The following is an 18407-nucleotide window of genomic DNA, read 5'->3' on the forward strand; positions in this document are numbered from 1 at the left end:
ACATAGGCTTAATAAGGCACATAATAAGGTTCACATTTTGTCCTAGAAACTCGACGTAAAGCAAGTGGTTTAGACAGTATTGACTTAATCCTCCCGAGTAACAATTACGATTCCGGACAAATGCTACTAGAAAATTCACAAAGTGCGTAAAAAACGATACGATTGCGAAAAAAATTGTACTGTGTGAACCTCAACGACATATGATCCACAAAGCAGAATATCTGGACATAGTCTAGCCATAGTTATTTTTAAGAAATAAAGTTCAGGATCTGTGTATGGCGGCCATTTAGAGAATGTGGCATGGTGCTTCCTCTAACTCCGACTTTGATGTCGAATTTAACTATCATACACTGTTTATATCGATTTGGTTTAGGCACTGTTCAAACACCGTGAATGTCAGTTAGACTTTGGCCTATGGCTAATTTTTTTATCTGTTTCTCTCATCCTGCTTGCATCAAAAATTTACGACAATCCGGAACGTTGCTCAAAATAGCGTTTTTTTTAATTATATAAATTCACCGCATTTATTCTGCAAGTACCCAATTGAAAAACCATGAAGAGGACTCTTAAAGAATATATTTTGGCAGCATATTAACCTTTGTTTGTTGAAATCGTACAAACAGTCATTGAAATATTCTCAAATTAAGCCAGATAGGGGTTGTCCGAAATTTATTTGCTAGACCTTAATGAAAGTACCATAAAGTCTCTAAAATAAAAATAAAATTAGGCCTTCTTATATCAAATAGTGCTTACCAATACCTTCAGATCATACTCTCGGAACATAATAATATAAAATTATGCACACGTCAACATTTAGACGAGGTTTGTTTTGTCCACCGATACAGTCCTTATATATCGTTGTCTGAGTACCCACAACACAAGCCTTCTTGAGCTTACCGTGGGTCTCAGTCAATCTGTGTAAGAATGTCCTATAATATTTATTTATTTATTTTTAATCAAATTTGGAGAAACAACTTGCAAAGTAAAGCTTGGCAAAAATACAAACGCAGCAATTTTTTTACGGATGAGGTATAGGTAGACGTAATCGATCAAAATCCAATGCCAAAACGTTGAAATCGGATGAGTTTAAGTGTTTTTTTAAATCAAATACATATAGATCCACCTATGGGCCTAGCACATGATGGCCGCGAGATAGATCACACGTCTTCTTCTAACTGTATTAATCACAAATAAGGACGGGTCGTCTATCTCGCGGCGACATACTCTCGCAGTCATCATGTGCTAACCCTGATACAGGTCATTTAGGTACTGTGTCAACTGTCAACAGAATGGTTTTTAATAATGTTATATAAATTGTTTATTTATTTTCACTGTATATAAATAGTTTTTTCAGTACAAATGTTGCTTTTTTTACGCACTAGTGCGAAAAGTGGTTCATTATATGTCAGGTCGAAACTTCGACAGGCCATCTGTACTGAAAAACGTCGTACGATACACGAGCGAAAAGGAAATTCGTAACTCGTGTCGATTTAATTTATCGCCAATCGTTTCGAACTTCCTTTTTTACGCCCTTGTATCGTAATGTACTATTAATTATCTTTGTCGTAATGTATGTTAAGATATAATTAATTAAATAAACATGTGGCGGTTACATGTGGACCATGTGGTAGTCTGGTAGATGCGGCAAATGGCAACCGTAATGATCGCGGATCTATACCGCATTACTGCCGTTAAAGCTCGGCCACATACCTATGCGAGTTTTGGGAGCGTAGGCGGAGCGTTAGTGGAGCGTAAGCGGAGCGCAATGATAGCGGTGCGCCGAACGAACGCTGGCGTTGCGCCCAGCAGACGCCGGCGGGAACTAACCAGCGCGGATTGCGAGCGGAATGCCAGCGTTTGTCATTTTCATTGTTTGTCGTTATCATTGTGCTCCGCTAACGCTACGCTATCAAAACGCCTTATGTGTGACGGAGACTTTAGACAATAGACAGACAGGGCCAACGGAGAACACCTCAGTATGCAATTTGAGGCCATATTTCTCGATCACTCTACCTATTCCTGCCTTATCAGGCGCCGTAGCCCAGTGGCATTTCTACGTCGAGTAAGTCGCGAAACGAAAACGAAAACGCAGCTGGCTCTGTCGTATATTATGATTAGTTTACGGAAATTATTTATGAAAATCTGGCAACATTAATTCTGATCAGCACTAGTGACATCTATTGGCAGGTTTAGAAAACATAAATATTTGTTATTAAGATGCAATGACAATGTTATTTTAGCAAAACATCTACATAAAATTAAAATTATAAAATTAATATTAATATCTTACAAGATACTAAAAATTATACATAAATCTTTTCATATTTATATAGTATGATAATGATTATTTCCATGGCCTCATAACACAATTATAAAAAAATATAGTGTGCGTTCAGATTTCTTCTTTTAAACCAATAACACCATAAACATTATTTAAATCTTGTTCAAACGTGATCAGGTTCTGAATTAAGTAATGATACTGATTTACTGCTACACAATTCACCCAGTTTTTTTCCAAAAAAAAATTTAGTTGATAATTTTTGATGTGAATTTTTTGTAATAATTACTATTTTCATGGAAATATTTGAATGTTCCAAACAGACATTGGGGTTGGGGTCGGGCCAAAATGTCAAAGTTGTCAATGAAACAAAACATTGGATTTATCATGATTTATGATAATTTCCCGTTTTTAATCCCATATTTTGTTTAAGCATATGAATTAAACCTCGTAATCTTCTTCAGGCGTTGTAGAATTCTATAGCGTTGCGGTTTTTCTTCGTGATGACTGCTTGTAGAAGAGTGTTACTCCTATTTTTTATTTGTTGTATTTTGTGACAAAATGATTCGCACATACAAACGGAAGCCGCTGGAGTGCCGGTATATCGAGGGCGTGATGGGGCTCTGCCGGCTGTGCCTGGGCGCCGCGGAGTCGGCCGTGCCCATATTCACTGAAGACCCTGGTAACATCTGCTCCACACTGGCTATGAGGATCATGATCTGTGTTGGTTTGGATGTGAGCAACATAGTATTTTATTTATTTTTGGCTGCCAACATTCTAAAGCTATCCTGTAAAATCTATTTCTGTGATGAAAACTATATTTTATATTAGTTAGCAAAGTTAGCAGAAGAGATAGTAAAATATTGCAATATTGCATGGATGTTTTCTATCTATATAAGTAAGTATATCGTCGCCTAGCACCCATAGTACAAGCTATGCTTAGTGTAGGGCTAGGTTGATCTGTGTAAGGTGTCCCCCAATATTTATTTATTTATTATATTAAATCCATCCATCCCTCTCGTGCATGAGAGGAGGCCTGTGCCACATCTCGGACACTGGCGATCAAATATATGAAAGAGGCGCGTTCCTACGCACACAGCCTAAGCTCGTGTAGGTGAACGCGCACTATGCTTGTATGAGTGAAATATGACAGGTCAACTGTTCGCGTTTTTGACAGGCAGTAACCGTGAGGTAACCGAGAGCGGGTGGGGGCACTTTTAGCGGGGAGCGGAAGTGGCCATACTGTACGATAGTACTCTTTATTATACTGTGCCTGTGCCAAGCAGTCTGACATATAGGCTCAATCATTTATTTATTTATTATAGGAATAAGACAAGATTTTTTTTTTTTTAATAAAAAACATTTCTTATTCAAATTTTTAGGTAAAACGCGATGACGACCTCCCAAACCTGGTCTGCGTAACTTGCTACAAAGATCTGGAACACTATTACGCTTTCCGTAAGAAATGTGAGCTGTCCTATCACAGACTGAAGTCACATCTCCAAGCGTCTCGGAACCGGCAACCGATTGAATCTATTACAGACAACGAAGAGATATTAAAGGAGATGATCAATCAGGACGAGAATATGAACATCAATGAGTTCGGGTTGGAGGTTGAGGATGGGTCTGATGAGATGGTGAAACCAGAGTTTGTGATAACTGATGTGAGTTTTCTGAAATACATTTTTTTTTCACAAGTGACAATTTTATTATTATTCAATTATAGGTGAGCAGCTATTCAGCTGATGAGCCTATGTCACACAGTGTCTCATGATTTATAGTTAGCAAAGTCATGTCACTATCTTATTATTTAAATATTTATTTTACACTAGTTTCAACAAAAAATCACTTTATTCCTCCTTCATAAGCATAGACGAATAAGTAAGGGAAGAGTTGTAACTCCATACATCAGTAAATGCAAGATATTTGTAGTGACATCTAGCGTAATCCACGCATCAATCACATGTCAACTAGTGTAAATTGTCAGTACTGCCATAAATTAAATATAACAAGATTATATCATCCCATACATTAAAATGCGACCGCCTAAGACCGCGCTTACACTCCACCACACATAGATGGCGCCACAAAAAAAATGTCTTGTAGCTTTCGATTATAGTTGTAGATGGCGTTAAGTGTCACTTTTGACATAGATTTACGGCTCGGAATTGACACTTAATGCCAATCTACAAATAATTGGTGGCAACAAGGCATTTTTTGTGGCGCCATCTATGTGTGGTGGAGTGTAAGCGCGTTCGTAGGCGGTCGCATTTTAATGTATGGGATGGTATGATCTTGTTATAATTTATGGTACTGCTACTTGTCAACAGATGTCGTAACAAACAAAAAGTCTAATGCTCAACAATTTTTAGCTAAATATTATATAGTATTAATCAGTACTCTATTTTCAATTCCTTCTGCTTGTAATATAAGTTGTAAACTGTTATGTTTTAATATTACATTTTTGGCAGACGCAATACTGTTGGCACCTAGTGTCGAGTAGTGGTATTGATAATTTACGCTATTTGATGCGTGATTGACGATAGATGTCACTACAAATCCTCTTCTTCTCTTGTTTACGTCCTGTTACCCTCTGCTGGGGTGTAGGGCTCGAATCATATTTCTCCATTTACTCCGGTCTTGGGCACCCTGAGCTCCTGCTGTACCGAACGACGCCAGTTCGATTTAGGGGGTTTACTGACGATTCGCCAAAAAACGTTTCCCAAAGTTTCACATCCCAAACTATTATTCTCAAATTATCATTTCCCAAATAAACGTTTGGCAAAACAACTTATCGCAAATTGACATTTAGCAAAACTTTTTTTGGCAAGTATTTGTTTCCCAAAATATTTACTTGGTCAAATTTCATTTCACCAAATATTATTTAGTCAAAGGTATTGTTAGGCAAAATTTCCATTTCCCAATAATGTAATTAAATGGTGCACTAGAAATTTGTTTGTTGATTTTATACTTTGTGTCCAAGATTTGCGTGAAATGATGTGTATGTCGTATTTTTTTTCTCCTGCTGAAAATGTCAAGGATGACATTTTCACTTACATGTTCGGATACATTTTATTAAACGAAACCTGATGGTTTCAATACCATTAATTTTTAATTACTTTAAAAAGTCATTTCCGTTTTGCTCACTGTCAACCTAACACGCTCCTAAACTGACTCTGTCACACACGAGTTTTCTGTTACAGTACTAATAAAATTATTACATTACATTTATGCCTTGTAATATTTATTGTCAAACGTGGTTTTGCATGGTGTAATTTGTAGAAACATTTTTTGACAAAAAAATAGCTGACAAAATATTTTTGTCCCGTAATAAATTTGACAAAAATAAAGTTGAGAAAACTTTTCTTGTCGAACTGAAGCACTTGGGAATAAAACTGAAATTATCATTTGACAGATTTTAAGTTAAATGCAAAAAAATATTCGGTAAATTAAGGTGGCTCGCTTAGGTTACCCGAAGCTCAGGCTGCGTTAGATGGCGTTAATCTGCAAATTACCAGTCTTATTTTTTTTTGTGGAGTCGTACAGGCATTTATATACTTTCAATTATGCTTCGCGAACATTTAATATTAAAATTGACGTATTACAACAAACATTCAACTTCTCATTGTAACGTTAATCCCATCAATGTAAATAAATTTACTATTTTACAGTATTTTTAAGTACCACTCACACATACAAACAGTGTTTTTGTATCCCTTCTAGTCGATAATTTCACGCGGCGACAGCTTGTTTAAATAGCCTTGCGGTAAATACGTGCCATTGCATGATTTGCATGGAAGTACTGGGTTCGAATCCAGGACTTTTTCTCTTTTTTTTTTTAATACTACGTCGGTGGCAAACAAGCATACGGTCCGCCTGATGGAAAGCGGTCACCGTAACCTATGGACGCCTGCAACTCAAAGAGTGTCGCATGCGCGTTGCCGCCCCATTAGAAACTTGTACACTCCCCTTTCCTGCGTGTGCACAGCAAAAAGGAGTGTACAAGTTCAAAGGAGGGTTTGGGTTGCCGACGACTCAAAGGACAATAGACGGAACAAATTAGTTCCGTAAGTCCTCCCGTCGTCAGCACCCCACACCCTCGTTGAGCTCTGGCAGCCTTACTCACCGGCAGGAACACAACACTATGAGACACTATTTTTTGTTTTATTATTATACATAAATGTATATGTACTCGTACAGTAGTTACTGAGCGTTTTCCACAAAAAAGATTAAAAACCTATTCTCTTACATGGTAATAATTTTTGGGTTCGTCGAACTCAGAATTTCTAACATAATTATCCTAATCTGATATTTTAAAAAATTCCAAAAAAATATAGATAAATTTTAGTTTCTAAACTACGATTCGAATGATTTTTTTTTCTAATTGTTTATTTTCGATGGAGCAAGGGTATTCAAATCGCTTTTGAAATCTTAAATTAGTAAATGAAAATGCAATAGTTAACTGAGTAACGTAATGCTTTAAAAACTTAAGTGGACTTTTTTTATCTAAGGAGTAATTTCGATAAAATATTATATTTAGCGAGGGTATTAAAAGTTGTGTTTTATATCTCAACTTAATAAATAGAAAATCAAAATGACAATAAAAATATCAATAGGTTCTCTAAGATAAAATTGATACCTTCGGCTCTCCATTCTTGCTCGGTCAATAAAAAATACGAAATTTATATCCAAAAAAATACAAAAAGTTTATAGAATCCTGGGAATCGAACGCACCTTCACGGCGTGACAGACGACTGTACACCAACGACGCCATTACATAACACGCTGTTCCCGACGAAATTGGGCTATACATATATAATTATTTAAATATAAATAATAATGTCAAATCCATACTAAATATACTAATATTACAAATGGGAAAGGGTGTGTGTCTGTTTGTTTGTCCGTCTTTCACGGCAAAACCGGAGCGACGAATTGACGTGATTATTTAAGGGGATTTAGTTGAAGGGATGGAGAGTGACATAGGCTACTTTTTGTCTCTTTCTTACGTGAGCGAAGCCGCGGTCAAAAGCTAGTTTATTATAAATGGGAAAAGCTGGTTACTCTATAATCTGAAGTGGAAGAATTCGTTATTTCACCAAAGATAATGTGTGTTTGTTTGTTTGTCCGTCTTTCACGGCCAAACGGAGCGACGGATTGACATGTTTTTTAAGTGGAGATAGTTGAAGGGATGGAGAGTGACATATGCTACTTTTGTCTCTTTCTAACGCAAGCGAAGCCGCGGGCAAAAGCTAGTACAGCACGGGTAGCATGGTCGCGCGATAGACGATAAAATATCAGGCCGTCCCTGTCGCACTATTAGTAAGTGCGATTATAGGGACGGCCAGATGTTTTATCATTTATCGCGCGACCATAATTGCCTGCCTGGACCAGATTATATTGATGATAATTATTATTTGTAACCATTTAGTTAATATTGTCTTCAGTTACCGCGATAGTTACTCATGAAATAAAAACTATGAAAACGGATTAAATCGCGTATAATGAGTTTAAAATTCATCCCGATGTTTCAAACACTTTACAGCGTTCGTGGTCAACGGGTGACTGAGGAAAAATTACAATGTGCAAAAGCTACCCATATTCTTGTATATAACCATTTAGTTGTTGAAGAAAAACATTCACACAACAATAACATAGGTCAACCAGCTCAGTAAATGCAATACTTTACTAATACTATGCCCACACTATGACCTATGTATAATCAGGTATAATGTATTATACCAGACGTGTAATATTTTATTTTATCAACAAAGGCATAATAAAGGATTGTATTGTATTTTTGTATGAAAGCAATATAGTAATAGTCAAATATTCCATTAAAAAAATAAAAAATACTTAATAAATCCATAAAAGTTCAAATGATTAAAAAAAACTTCGGACTCGAACCCACGATCTTCTGCATCATAGTCGGTCGTTTGACCGAGACGCCATTTCGATTTACATTAGCAGTGTCGAAATACACGATATGTATCTTTGTTGACAAAATGCGTCATTATTTCTGAGTCTGCTTGAGTTAACTAAACCAATATCTTTAAATAATTACTGTCAAGAGCCAAATGTCACTGATGACAATGTCAACTAAAAATGCGCGAAATATGACGGCTCTGTGTCTGTACACAAAATTTGGCACGCACATTTACGTAAAATTAATAAAAAATTCACAAGGATTTGTCCATGATTTCTGTATGAAACAATGTATTTCATTCACTACCGCGACGACGGATAATGTATAGTAGATGTATGCGCATATTTTTATTTAGTTGTAGTGTGCGGTGACTAAATAAATGGTAGATGTTTTTTGTATGGAAAGCGAGCCACCTTAAATGCACCCCGCAGAAATGAAAATGCAAATGCCTAAATATTCTCTAAATTTGCGATGTGAAATTTTGACAAAACATGTTTTTGGGATATAAGTTTTGCCATTAAAAACGTTTGCGAAATAAATTTTTGTCTAAATAAAATTTGACTAAGTGAATTTGTGCCAAATGATAATTTGACCAAACAAATTCATTGCGAAACATACCTTTGCCAAACAATACTTTGGGAAATGAAACTATTGCGATATGATTATTGGGAAATGAAATTTGACGAAACGTTTTTTGGCGAAACGGCAGGACACCGATTTAGGGTGGCATGGTTTCACTACAAATAACTTGCATTTACTGATGTCACTGTGCACTTGCATTTACTGTGTTACAACTCTTCCCTTAGTTATTCCTCTATGTTCGTAAGCATCTTTAAGAGGGTAGTAGTTAAGAGGGCTTTCGTGTGAAAAACAGTGAAATCGCAACCGAGCGCTTGATCATACCGTGTGTGGTATCAAATTAAAGGGCTTTGCGAGTAGTTTACAAATATATATCACATTATAGGACTTTTTCTACTTGGTCTATCAAAATATGAGAAAATGTCTAAAAGTCGTAATAATTGTACCGACGAAGGCTCGTTTTCAAAAAATTGCCAAAAATAAATAATAGCAATTTATAATCACTAAGGCATAACAGCAATTGAAGTAAACGTTGGAGATTAATTAAGTACAAAAATTACTTTGATGTGATGTAGATTTTCAAAGAAATTATCACTTAATTTTAGGTAATTTCTGAAAAAAATTTAATTCGTCTTGGCCTCGTTTACTCTTTTTCAAAACCTTATAATAAAAATGTAGTCTGAGAAGATTGTAGTACAGGATATACGAATCATAAATTTACCTGTTTTAGTATTCAAAATTGTCCAAATTTTACAAATAAAATCGACTAGTTCAGCTCTATATGTGAGTTTTTCTAAACATGCATTAGAGAAAAATTCATAATTAATTTAGTGAGTTAGTTTTCAAAAATCCAGTCTTATAAGACTAAAAAAAAAAAAAAAAAAAAAAAATAAACTAACTAATAATAACTTTTTATAAAAATCAAGATAATAAGATGCTCTAACTTAAACTTGAACTAAATAAATCTATTGGATAACGGAAAGTTTAGTATTTCTCCGACTATAACTATCAATTTTACATTCTTTTGACGTTTTTTTTGAAAGCACCCTTAATACGTATAGTTATTCACAGCTTCAAAAATTGTGTAAATTGAAATCTTTATTAAAAATTTTAGGTGCAACCAGAAGATGCTGTTCAAGAAAATACAGAAGTTCCTCAGGTACGTTTGTTTACTTTTGCTTTTATCATGGGGAGAAACTGTTTGTGTCGGACAAACCTTACTCTGAATAGTTCATCATTACTTTAGAGTAAAAAAGGATAATACTCCTCTTAATTTCACAGTTACTATAATAGGCTAGTTTCGTACTAGTCAAATTAGCTTCTTTTTAAGAACTGTCAAAACGATTTTCTAGTATAGAATTAATATGAAATCATGAGGAGTGACGTCACGGTCAATTCATTTACTTTGACTTATTAAATAGAAATTATGTTTAATAATAATGACTGCCCAAATTTATTTTAATTATTTGGTGCTTTATTTCGTGTATTGCATAAAATATTTTATTTTGATTGTAGGAAACTAGCCTATTGTCTATTTGCATTGCATTCTTTCAGGAAGAACAACACGTGATGCAACCAAATGAGCTGAACACACTAATAAAATCAGTGCTCATGAAGCTAGGCATCCTGTCTGAGCGGGATGATCAGCTCACCGTGCTCAGGTCTGATGTCTCCAGGTTGCAGCTAGAGGCGGAAGATGGAACGGTAGTCAGGATGGAACTAGTTGAAGAGGTATAGTGCCTAAGTCTAGTACACATCACACCAATAAGAGTATGCAACACACAATGACCAGAATTTTACTAAACATCCGAAATGTGTGGTTAAAATCTTTTGAGTTCCTTATACCAAGGAGTTAATCGAAAATTCGTGAAATTAGACTTTTATATCATGGAAACATCATTGTTTACAAGTATTCAAATATTATAATATACTAGCTTTTGCCCGCGGCTTCGCTCGCGTGTACACCGTGTCCAATAAGTCCGAATACTCACATTTTACCTCAGTTCTAAAGATATAGGGATCACAGGCCATCAAATTCTTATTTAAACTAAAGAGTATATTCCTCTTAATAAAATACAAGCACAAAGTACATGAAATTTCCGAAGTGTCTAAGAAAAACAAAGAGGTAAAGTGCCAACAAAATACTTGCTCGGCACGCAGGTGACGAGTTATTTTTTATAAGGAGAATCTGTATGTGATAAAACAGACGCCACGTGTCCAAAATAAACTATTATGGGTACCGAGGATAGATAACGTTCCGGGCAGCTAGAAAAATGTGCCTAGGTTCCAGAGCTCACCATCGGCCCAGGTGTGGGATGCAGTATGTAACCGAGGTAAACTACCTTCAGTACTTACAGATAAAAGCGTTAAAATCAACGTTTTTTTTTCTTTAAAACCAAGGTTTTGGAGAAAAAAATGCCTTAAAGTTAAAAAGGATGCTTGGGAATGAGTATCATGTGTCCCAACAAGACGCACCTCCAGCACATTCGGCAAATGGTATTCTAGCGTAGTTTCAGACTAATTAGGCAGTTTTTTTATCCGAAACATGAGTGGCCACCCAGGCCTCCAGGTTTAGGCGTATTAGACTATTTTGTATGGTCATACATGCTTTGAAGACTAAATTTTTATAAAATCATAAACCTAGATCATTTCAAAAAGGTTATCGAGAGTATTTGGGATGAAATGTGAAGAAAACGATGCGTGCCGCGTGTGATCCGTTTGAGAAGCGTTTGAGGCTGGTAAACAAGTTAATGCGGGAGTTATTCCAAAACATTTGTTGTGAATGTAGTAAATAAGAGTGCCATTCATAAAATATAATAATAATGTAGTAACTATTTGTTCATTTTGTTTTATTGGCTATTTGTGCTGTATTCAAACTTATTGGACACGGTGTAATTCGAAAGTTGCGGAATGCTCCGTACAGTACAAACTTCCAACCCCCATTTTAGGGAAGTGGGGGGTAAGAAAGAGACAAAAAGTAGCCTATCTCACTCTCCATACCTTTAACTATCTCTACTTAAAAAATCACGTCAATTCGTCTCTCCGTTTTGCCGTTTCACGGCCAAACAAATAGACACACACTTTCCTATTTATAATATTAGTATGGATTAAGTATTCAAATATATGTTTTGTAATGATGATATTATAATTTGTGTCATGTCATAATTACAAACATATATTTGAATACTTATGAGTCATATTGACTCGTTGGTCATTGCACGTGGCACTGCACAGTTTGTTAGCCTATCGTCCACATACATTATCATTAAACTAAAAGATAAAAACTTATCTAACGTAATTTGTATTTTTTTTTTACTGTCACCATGAGAATCTACATACCTATTTGGATACTATTTCTATTATTATGTGTCTTTTAACTGTGCATTTATTTATTTAGGAAGATGAGTTGGACACAGATTCAAAACAGGATTATCTAATAGAAGTATCTGAAGCTCCTGACCCTGAGCCTCCGGCAGTGAAGACAGTTTTCCAGCGGCAGGCCAAGCTCATCGAACCCACACCTAGCATTGTTGAAGCGAAGAGAAAGACTGGAAAGGTGTAAGTTTTCTTGTTTTTATTTGTCGACTGGTCTGGCTCAGTCGGTAGTGGTAGTGACCCTGCCTGCTAAACCGCGGGCCGCGGTCCTGGGTTCGAATCCCGGTAAGGGCATTTATTTGTGTGATGAGCACAGATATTTGTTCCAGAGTCATGGATGTTTTTCTATGTACTTATATAAATAAATAAATAAATATGGGGGGACACCTTACACAGATCAACTTAGCCCCAAACTAAGCAAAGCTTGTACTATGGGTAGTATGGGTGCTAAGCGACGATATACATACTTAAATAGATAAATACATACTTATATACATAGAAAACATCCATGACCCAGGAACAAATATCTGTGCTCATCACACAAATAAATGCTCTTACCGGGATTCGAACCTGGGACCGCGGCTCAGCAGGCAGGGTCACTACCGACTGAGCCAGACCGGTCGTATATAAGTATGTATTTATGTATTTAAGTATGTATGTGAGTGTGCACGAGAAAACGTCCCACTTTGTCGATTGCTATAAAGCCGCATTGTCAGTTTATTCATATAAAGATACAAGTAAATCTCGCCTTAATGGTAACCGATACAGTGGGACGCTTTACTAAACACAATCACGTATATCGTCGCTTAGCACCCATAGTACAAGCTTTGCTTAGTTTGGGGCTAAGTTGATCTGTGTAAGGTGTCCCCAATTTTTTTTTTTTTTTAAGTTATTGTCGGCCTTGATCGTTCCACCCGTTCAGCTGGACATCGTCCGCGGCGTCTCTATGCTATATTCGTAAATGTTCGGGAGTGGTCGTTCTCGCCCGCCTCGTGCGATGTCCGGAACGCACGAATGGTTGTGTTGGACACCTCAGAACCCGCCTGCTTGGGTAACTGGGTGTGAAAGGCCACTCAAGCATTGCTGCTACGATGGCTGTGTGTGGTCGCACTCCCGTAAGGGTGCGGTGATACTTGCGACGGACGCTGCACTGCGAGAGATAATCTGTCCCATAAATGATTGCATATCGTCACTACTTTAAAAAAAAACTTGTATCTTCGTCTGTCAATGAAAAGAAAATTGTAGTAAGTATGTATGGAATGCATATAGACTTACTGCGTTTTAACTTTGAGGAACAGCGTGAGATACGAGATTTTTCAAAGTAGTGACGATATAATAAAATTAACACCATGTATATGTCAAGTCATAAAGAATAGAAATTTAGAAATGGCAGCATCATTGTGTCGTCCTATTTTCTTACACATATCTATAACTAGATTTAAAAAATACCTACTACGATTTTGCCATTATTACCATGCTGTAGTTAACCTTAACTGCATTTTCTTAAAGTTTAATATCCGTTAGCCCGGTTCACACTGGCGGCCCTCGGTCAGGTGTTCAAAATAGTTCTGCACATATTTATTTTCCTGGCACGTACTTCGTGGCTTTGGCATTAAAAAAAAAAGGATTAAAATAACCTAACCACAAAATTAAAATTTTGAATAAACCCCCGTCCGCGACATAGTAGACCGATTTTCATGAAACATAGCTAAGAACACTCCCGACTTACTCAGCTTTCAGACAAAAAAAACTATATCCAAATCGGTTCATCCGTCCGGGAGCTACGATGCCACAGACAGACACACAGACAAACAGACAGACAGGCAGACACGTCAAACTTATAACACCCCGTCGTTTTTGCGTCGGGAGTTAAATACTAATCATTCACTATTCACGGCAGTAAATATGTGCTCTCGTGCACCTGATGACGATGACTAGTGCCAATAGCAACTGAGTGGCTAAATACGTTTTCTCCCTTAGCCACACGAATATCGGCGCGATGGGGTGTGGGACCTGCGGGCGCGTGCTGGCGTCCCGCTCGGCGCTGCTCCGCCACGCGCGCACGCACTCGGGCGAGCGGCCCTTCGCCTGTCCGCGCTGCCGCCGCTGCTTCGCGCAGAAGGAGGTCATGCACCGTCACATGCTGGTCCATGAAGGTAGGACATACTAGGGACACACTAGTGACACACTAGTGACACACTAGAGACAAGGGATGTTACACTACTGAATCTGACTTCACCCGACCCTTCAAAATTTCTGTTTTAATTACTAATAATAGTTATTTGTTATACACGGGGGCAAAGTTGTATTTTAACGCCGAGTGTGGAATTGAAAAACGAGCAAGGGAAAGGATTCTATAGTTGGTTCGAAAATAGAATCCTGAACTTGCGAGTTTTTTAACACACGAGAAGTAAAATACATTTGCACCCGAGTGTAACACAAATATTTTCCCTTCACTATAGCGAGGAAACTACTTACAACGCAAAAAAATGCGGTGATAAACGCATTTTTGCACCTGTTGAACTACTGTTCCAGAGGTGGTAAATCATCTTTATTGCTAGAGTCACCTACTTTTATCAATTTTAAAGCAGTTGACTTTATTCAAGGTCAAATTACTTACTACACTACTAAGGGGAAAAATTGTTTACATACATACAATCACGCCTGTATCCCATAAAGGGGTAGGCAGAACACATGAAACTACTAAAGCTTCAGTGCCACTCTTGGCAAATAAGGGGTTGAAAGAAAACGAAACTGTGACATTGCAGTGACAGGTTGCCAGCCTCTCGCCTACGCCACAATTTATCCCATATCCCAGTCGCCTTCTACGACACCCACGGGAAGAAACGGGGTGATGAAATTCTTAACCCGTCACCACACAGGCTGTTCAAAATTGTTTAGTATAAGCTACTTATATATTATATTGAGGTATTTTTTTTATCCACAGCGGTGCGTCCACACAAGTGCTCGACTTGCAACAAGAGCTTCACACAGCGCAACGCTTTACATCTACACGAGCGCTCGCACCTCCCGCCACACGAGAGGGCGCTAGCGCTGCACAGCTGTCCCCACTGTCCCAAGTTATTTCTATACTCTTCAGGTAATAACAATCAAAACTATCAAAAGTGAATAAGCATTGAGTTGAAAATGGCACAATTACGTTACACGAATCGCTATTTTTTTTAACCTCCGACGCAAAAACGACGGGGTGTTATAAGTTTGACGTGTCTGTCTGTCTTTTTGTGTGTGTGTCTATCTGTGGCATCGTAGCTCCCGAACGAATGAACCGAATCAGATTTTTATGTTTGAAAGCTGAATTAGTCGAGAGTGTTCTTAGCCATGTTTCATGAAAATCGGTGCACTATGTCGCGGTCGGGGGTTTTGTCAAAATTTTAATTTTGTGGTTAGGTTATCACTTGATAAAATACCTCAACATGATAAAACACCTACTGTTATACTTACACTTACTGTTATACTGTGTAACTTATTTGAAGAAATAATTTATATATATATTTCCAGGTCTATCCCGTCACATGATGACCCACTCAGGCCGCGTGTACGTGTGCGGCGCGTGCCGGCGCCAGTTCGCCGACAAGAGCTCCGTGCTCCGCCACCACCGCGCGCGCCACGCGCACCTGGCCGAGCCCGGCCAACCCGAGTGCGTAGACAACGAGGACGCGACGAACGAAGAGAATACGTAGCCAGAGTAGTACAATTGAGACAGGTTTGTGTATTAGGACTATTAGGAAACCCGACGACGACGGAAGAAACCCGACGGTATAGAAACAGAACTCAGTGGAGATGAAAAGTGAAAATACTTGCCGACAACAATTCTGTGCTGCGCCACCACTACACGCGCACGTGGCCGAGCCCGGCCAACCCGAGTGCGTAGACGAGGACGCGACGAACGAAGATAATACGTAGCTAGAGTAGTAACGAATGTGTTGTGACAGGTAGGAAGAGTTGTTAAGAAACCCGACGGTGTAGAAACTTAGAACTCTGTGGAAATGAAAAGGGGAAATACTTGACGGGTAGAGTTCCGTGCTCCGTCAACACAGAGCGCGCCACGCGCACCTGGCCGCGCCCGACCAACCCGACTGCGTACACAACGAGGACGCGACTAACGAAGAGAATACATAACCAGAGTAGTACAATTGTGACAGGTTTGTTTATTAGGACTATTAGGAAACCCGACGACGACGGTATAGAAACTGTAAAGTGTAAACGCGCTCATTGAAGACTAAAATACATGTAGTAACGTAACCCGACCAACCCGAGTGCGTAGACAATGAGGACGCGACTAACGAAGAGAATACGCAGGTAGAGTAGTAACGGATATGTTGTGACAGGTAGGTTTAAGAAACCCGATGGTGTAGAAATTTATTACACGCCCACTGAAGATGGAAAATACATAGTGGAAATAATTATTTTGTAAGAAACCCGACGGTATAGAAACAGAACGCGCGCGTGGCCGAGCCCGACCAACCCGAGTGCGTAGACAACGAGGACGCGACTAACGAAGAGAATACATAACCAGAGTAGTACAATTGTGACAGGTTTGTGTATTAGGACTATTGGGAAACCCGACGACGACGGTATAGAAACTGTAAACGCGCTCATTGAAGACTAAAATACATGTAATAACCCGGCGAACCCGAGTGCGTAGACAATGAGGACGCGACTAATGAAGAGAATACATAACCAGAGTAGTACAATTGTGACAGGTTTGTGTATTAGGACTATTAGGAAACCCGACGACGACGGTATTATAAACGCACTCATTGAAGACTAAAATACATGTAGTACTACGAGGACGCGAGTACCCAAGAGAATACATAGCTAGAGTAGTAACGAATGTGTTGTGACAGGTAGGTTTAAGAAACCCGATGGTGTAGAAATTTATTACACGCCCACTGAAGATAGAAATACGTAGTGGGAATAATTATTTTGTGAGAAACCCGATGGTATAAAGACTTAGAACTCTGTGGAAATGAAAAGGGGAAATACTTGACGGGTAGAGTTCCGTGCTCCGTCAACACAGCCGACCGTCAACCCGAGTGCGTAGAAAATGAAAACGCGCCGAATGAAGAGAATACATAGCTAGAGTAGTAACAAATATGTTGTGACAGGTAGGTTTAAGAAACCCGACGGTGTAGAAATTGAAAACACGCCCAATGAGGACGAAAAATAGAGAGCGTAGTGAGTGTTCTTAGTGCTCAAAGAGCCCACGCGTATCAGGAAGAACCCGATGAACCCGAGTGCGTAGACACCGAGAACGCGACTAATGAAGAGAATACGTAGCTAGAGTAGGTAAATTGTGAGAGGTATGTGTATAAAGCCGGTAACAGCGACGGTATAGAAACTGAAAACGGGCCCAATGAAGACTAAATACATGTAACCCGACGAACCCGACTGCGTAGAAAATGAGAACGAGCCAAATGAAGAGAATACATAGCTAGAGTAGTAACGAATATGTTGTGACAGGTAGGTTTAAGAAACTCGATGGTGTCGAAACTGAAAACGCGCCCAATGAAAACTCAGATACACGGCGGCGCGTGTGTGAAAGGTGAATGTAATGAAATGGAAAGTTTACATGCATACAATTTTCCATACAAAGTATGGAAAGTTTCTGAAGTTTTCCTATGTGAAAATTTCAGAATTTTGGAAACTTTCCGTCAGCACATCAGCAAGCGGGAGTAAGAAGATTGTAATTCTAAACACATTCTAGACTGTAAACAGTTAGAAGTAAACAGGTGGAACAATTACCTTGGGAACATACACTAAAAGAGGTATTTAGCAACCTAAAAACCACACCTCGGACACTGGCGATCAAATAATTATATTGAAAGAGGCGCATTCCTAGCACACAGTCTTAGCTCGTGTAGGTGAACGCGTACCATGCTTGTATGAGTGAAATATGACAGTTCGACTGTTCATGTTTTTGACAGGTGGTAACTGTGAGGTAACCGAGAGGGGGTGAGCGGCACTTTCAGCGGGGAGCGGGAGTGGCCATACTGTACGATAGTACTCTTTATTATACTGTGCTAAAAACACTCATAGGTTGCGTAGAAGAGTGGGGGGTGGCTTGAGTAGAGCTACCTCGTTTTTATCACGCAAAATAGGCACAATCGTGGTCTGATATGTATGCGTATTAGGAAACCCGGCGACGACGATGGTACATAAACATAAACTGAAAACTCGTTTCATATTTTAGCTGATCTCTAATAAATAGAGATAGAAAGATCATAG

General features: G+C 38.4%; 1 protein-coding gene across 1 annotated transcript; it reads left to right on the top strand.

The window, feature by feature from the left end:
• Window positions 1–2362: 2362 nt before the first annotated feature.
• LOC125242028 (zinc finger protein Xfin-like) lies at window positions 2363–16787 on the top strand. The gene is made up of 8 exons (XM_048150732.1): window positions 2363–3013; window positions 3661–3942; window positions 9898–9942; window positions 10338–10514; window positions 12181–12341; window positions 14139–14314; window positions 15106–15258; window positions 15678–16787. Exons 1-8 carry the CDS (start codon window positions 2840–2842, stop codon window positions 15857–15859), a joined length of 1350 nt encoding a protein of 449 aa, XP_048006689.1. The 5' UTR covers window positions 2363–2839; the 3' UTR covers window positions 15860–16787.
• Window positions 16788–18407: the final 1620 nt, after the last annotated feature.

The sequence above is a fragment of the Leguminivora glycinivorella genome, unplaced genomic scaffold, assembly GCF_023078275.1.
Source record: "Leguminivora glycinivorella isolate SPB_JAAS2020 unplaced genomic scaffold, LegGlyc_1.1 Scaffold3, whole genome shotgun sequence".
In the NCBI taxonomy this organism is placed as follows: domain Eukaryota; kingdom Metazoa; phylum Arthropoda; class Insecta; order Lepidoptera; family Tortricidae; genus Leguminivora; species Leguminivora glycinivorella.

What these genes read in the sequence shown, in the direction of transcription:
- LOC125242028 (XM_048150732.1), top strand. Translation starts at nt 2,840, where the DNA reads ATGATTCGCACATACAAACGGAAGCCGCTGGAGTGCCGGTATATCGAG. An exon ending in GGATGGAACTAGTTGAAGAG is followed by an intron (nt 10,515 to 12,180) that starts GTATAGTGCCTA and finishes TTATTTATTTAG; the next exon opens with GAAGATGAGTTGGACACAGA. An exon ending in AAGAGAAAGACTGGAAAGGT is followed by an intron (nt 12,342 to 14,138) that starts GTAAGTTTTCTT and finishes TTTCTCCCTTAG; the next exon opens with CCACACGAATATCGGCGCGA.